Source organism: Terrapene carolina, unplaced genomic scaffold, assembly GCF_002925995.2.
Source record: "Terrapene carolina triunguis isolate 2854851 unplaced genomic scaffold, T_m_triunguis-2.0 Scaffold62, whole genome shotgun sequence".
Classification (NCBI taxonomy): domain Eukaryota; kingdom Metazoa; phylum Chordata; order Testudines; family Emydidae; genus Terrapene; species Terrapene triunguis.
In genome coordinates this window covers 41,519,962-41,523,284 of record NW_020664413.1, presented here as the reverse complement: position 1 = coordinate 41,523,284, position 3,323 = coordinate 41,519,962, and the positions used below count along the sequence as shown (strand labels likewise).

At 44.7% G+C, this 3,323-nt stretch overlaps 1 protein-coding gene across 2 annotated transcripts in view; it reads left to right on the top strand.

Moving 5' to 3' along the window:
- PDE11A (phosphodiesterase 11A) overlaps nt 1-3,323 on the top strand; it is a 226,632-nt gene that overhangs the window by 194,049 nt on the left and 29,260 nt on the right. For both annotated transcript variants that reach the window (XM_029910560.1, XM_026647595.1), the window contains one exon: nt 3,210-3,287. In XM_029910560.1, coding sequence (XP_029766420.1) covers nt 3,210-3,287 — 78 coding nt within the window. The remainder of the gene's footprint in view (nt 1-3,209; nt 3,288-3,323) is intronic.

The following is a 3,323-nucleotide window of genomic DNA, read 5'->3' as shown; positions in this document are numbered from 1 at the left end:
GGGGGCCCTTCAGTCGCTCCAGGTCTTCGGCGGCATCGGGTCCTTCAGTGCTGCCGAAGACGCGGAGCAACAGTAGGGCCCCCCGCCACCGAAATGCTGCCGAAGACCCGCACCACCGCCGGGTGAGTACAAGTGCCGCAGCTCCCCCGCTTTGCCCCAGGCTCCCTGAATCCTCTGGGCGGCGCTGCTCATTAAGCTCTGTCATGCTAGGAATCTAACTATACCTTTGCTTGATACAGAGGCAGCAGGGTCTACTATAGGATAGGGCACAGGACTGCCACTCAAGACAGTTAGGGTAGCAGAGGTACGTCTACACAGCATTTTAGAGTGAGCCTCAGGCTAGAAAGCTCACACTAGCACTCTAAAAGTAGCTGTATAGAAACCACTGTGAAGTTGTGACTGGGGCTGGAGCTTGGGCTGTGAGGCATATGGAGAGGGGTGGTCTTCAGAGCCGGAACTGCAACTTCGAAGTGCTTTCTATACAGCTATTTTTAGAGTGCTAGTGTGAGCCTTCTAGCCTGAGACTCGCTCCAAAATGCTGTGTAGACGTACCTCTGAAATCTTCACAGCTCTGACACTAATCTACTGTGTGACCTTGGAGAAGGTCTGTGCTTCTGTTTCCCTGCTGTCCTGTCTGTCTGATATTTAGACAGAAAATTCTCAGGGGGGCAAGGACTCTCTCTCTCTCACTATGTTTGTACAGCACCTGGCACGATGGGGCCCTCGTTACAGTGGCACCTTGTTGAAATTCTTGACTTAGGACAGTCTATTTGTAGGTTAGTGAGAAAGCCCCAAGCCAGCCTTAACATGATTGGACCCATTTTACTATGGGTCAGTTTTCCCCTGTGAATGATCCTTGTGTTTTAGATTTAAAAGGCAGAGTTTGTTCTTTATTATTTTAAAATGCAAGAACATGAATTCATAAAAAAAATGTTTCCGTAACAGGAAAGCTGTAAATCAATAGACAAAACTAAAAACATTGACTGATGCTATCTTTCCTATGCCTGTCCAGGGGGGGTGTAAACGTAATGGGTTATGTTCTTTCTTGTGCCAGAGGTGGCAATATTGGTCAACTTCACTGAGAAGTTAGCACAGGCAGGTGAGGGTAGGAGTAGTCATAAACCCTGCGCTGTCCACATGTGAGTTAACTGGTAACTACAGGGCCATTAGCTGAGGGAAGACAGGTATTTGGAGGTTTCTAGCAGTGAATCTTGACCTGGCACCAACATTTGCTGCCTTTATCCTCAGGCTAGTTTATCATGATATAAGCAAGCAGTGAGCATGTCTACACTACCGTAAAACACCTGCAGCTGTCCTGCAACAGCTGACTTGGGCTCATAGCTATAAAATTGCAGTGTAGGTATTTGGTCTCAGGTTGGAGCCCAGGCTCTATGTGACGTTATTGACATAAACTGGGACCATATAGATCATTGTTGCAACCAAGGTCCTGTAGTGGCACCCAAATCTTGTATAAAGGGGTCAAATGGGGTGTCTAAGACAAGGTTATGGTTTACTGGTTATGATTATGCTGTCTATATGTGTGTATCAGTTTTTGTAGTTGAAGTTATGAATATTGGCTCTATACTGTCTGTATGGCAAATTTATGCTATGCTTCTGGGTGACATCCCAGACAAGCTGGGATTAGCTCTGCCTAGCCTGCTTGATGGCCCATTAAGGACCATCAGCTATACAATGGACCCATTGAGAGAAGGCAAATATGCCTTCAGACTCAGCAAAGTATGCAGGGACTGGCCCAGGTGACTCCAGGCTCCATTTTGCTGTAATTTTCCACAGTAAGAACAAAGAGGTGTTCTTACACCTGGAAAAGACTATATAAGGCTGATGCCTCATCTCCATTTTGTCTTCAATCCTGCTTCACACCTCTGGAGGAACTTTGCTACAAGCTGAAGCTTTGAACAAAGGACTGAGGACCCATCCCAGCGGGGGATGTATTCCAGAGACTTGATTTGAACCTGCAGTTTATTCTATCGCTGCTGCAAGCCTGAACCAAGAACTTTGCCATTACTGTATGTAATTGATTCCATTTAACCAATTTCTAACTCTCATCTCTATCTTTTTCCTTTTATGAATAAACCTTTAGATTTTAGATCCTAAAGGATTGGCAACAGCGTGATTTGTGGATAAGATCTGATTTGTATATTGACCTGGGTCTGGGGCTTGGTCCTTTGGGATCAGGAGAACCGTTTTCTTTTACTGGGGTCTTGGTTTTCATAACCATTTGTCCCCATAACGAGTGGCACTGGTGGTAATACTGGGAAACTGGAGTGTCTAAGGAGATTGCTTGTGAGACTTGCGGTTAGCCAGTGGGGTGAGACCGAAGTACTCTTAGTCTGGCTGGTTTGGTTTGCCTTAGAGGTGGAAAAACCCCCAGCCTTGGGCTGTAACTGCCCTGTTTGAGCAATTTGTCCTGAGTTGGCACTCTCAGTTGGGTTCCGCCAGAACCGCATCGTCACACTCTAGGACTCCAGCCCAATGCAATGTTATAGCTGCAAGCCCAAGTCAGCTGACACAGGCAAGCTGCAGGTGTTTTATTACAGTGTAGACACACCCAGTGAGCCATGTTTACTTTGCAGTTGTGGTTTGATGGACAGACTGTGTAGCATCTCTTCTTGGGTTAACATGCAACAACTATGTATTGCCTTCCTTTCGGTATTTTTCCCCACTCAGTCTTGTAGAAGGAAGCAGGGTGCTCTAGTGATTAGAGCATGAGAAAGTCAGTCATTCTTGCTTCTATTCAGGACTCTACCACCAACTCAATACGTGACCTTAGACAAGTCATTAAACCTTTCTGTGCCTCAGCTGGAAATAATATTTACCCATCTTTGGGAAGCCCTGAGATATCCTCAGATGAAAGGCAAAGTATCACCATTTAATATACGTTTTATGTACATATGGTCCTATTGGCTATATGTTGTTACAGGCAGAACATTTCATCCTTCCATAAAAACTGAGGTGCGATATAGTGATGTGTGTATGTACATCTATTATCTGACAGATCTGATAGTGCTAGGCTGTTATAAGGCATGTTTCAAAATTAAAATGGTTCATTGAAATAGCTTGTCAACTTAACATTTTCTAACATTAGTGCAGGAGGTACAGCGATCTTGTGTTCTCACAGAAAATTTGTTTATATCACAACAGCTCCAGAAGTTTCTGGTTTTTCCTCCTGATTATGTGTTTTGTTGCAGGAGAAGGACTGAGTTTTTTGAACTTGTTAGTAAAGGCAATTACAATTGGAACGTCAAAAGCCATCGAGAAATATTTCGGTAAGCGAGTCATTCCTTTGCTTTCCTATTACTTTG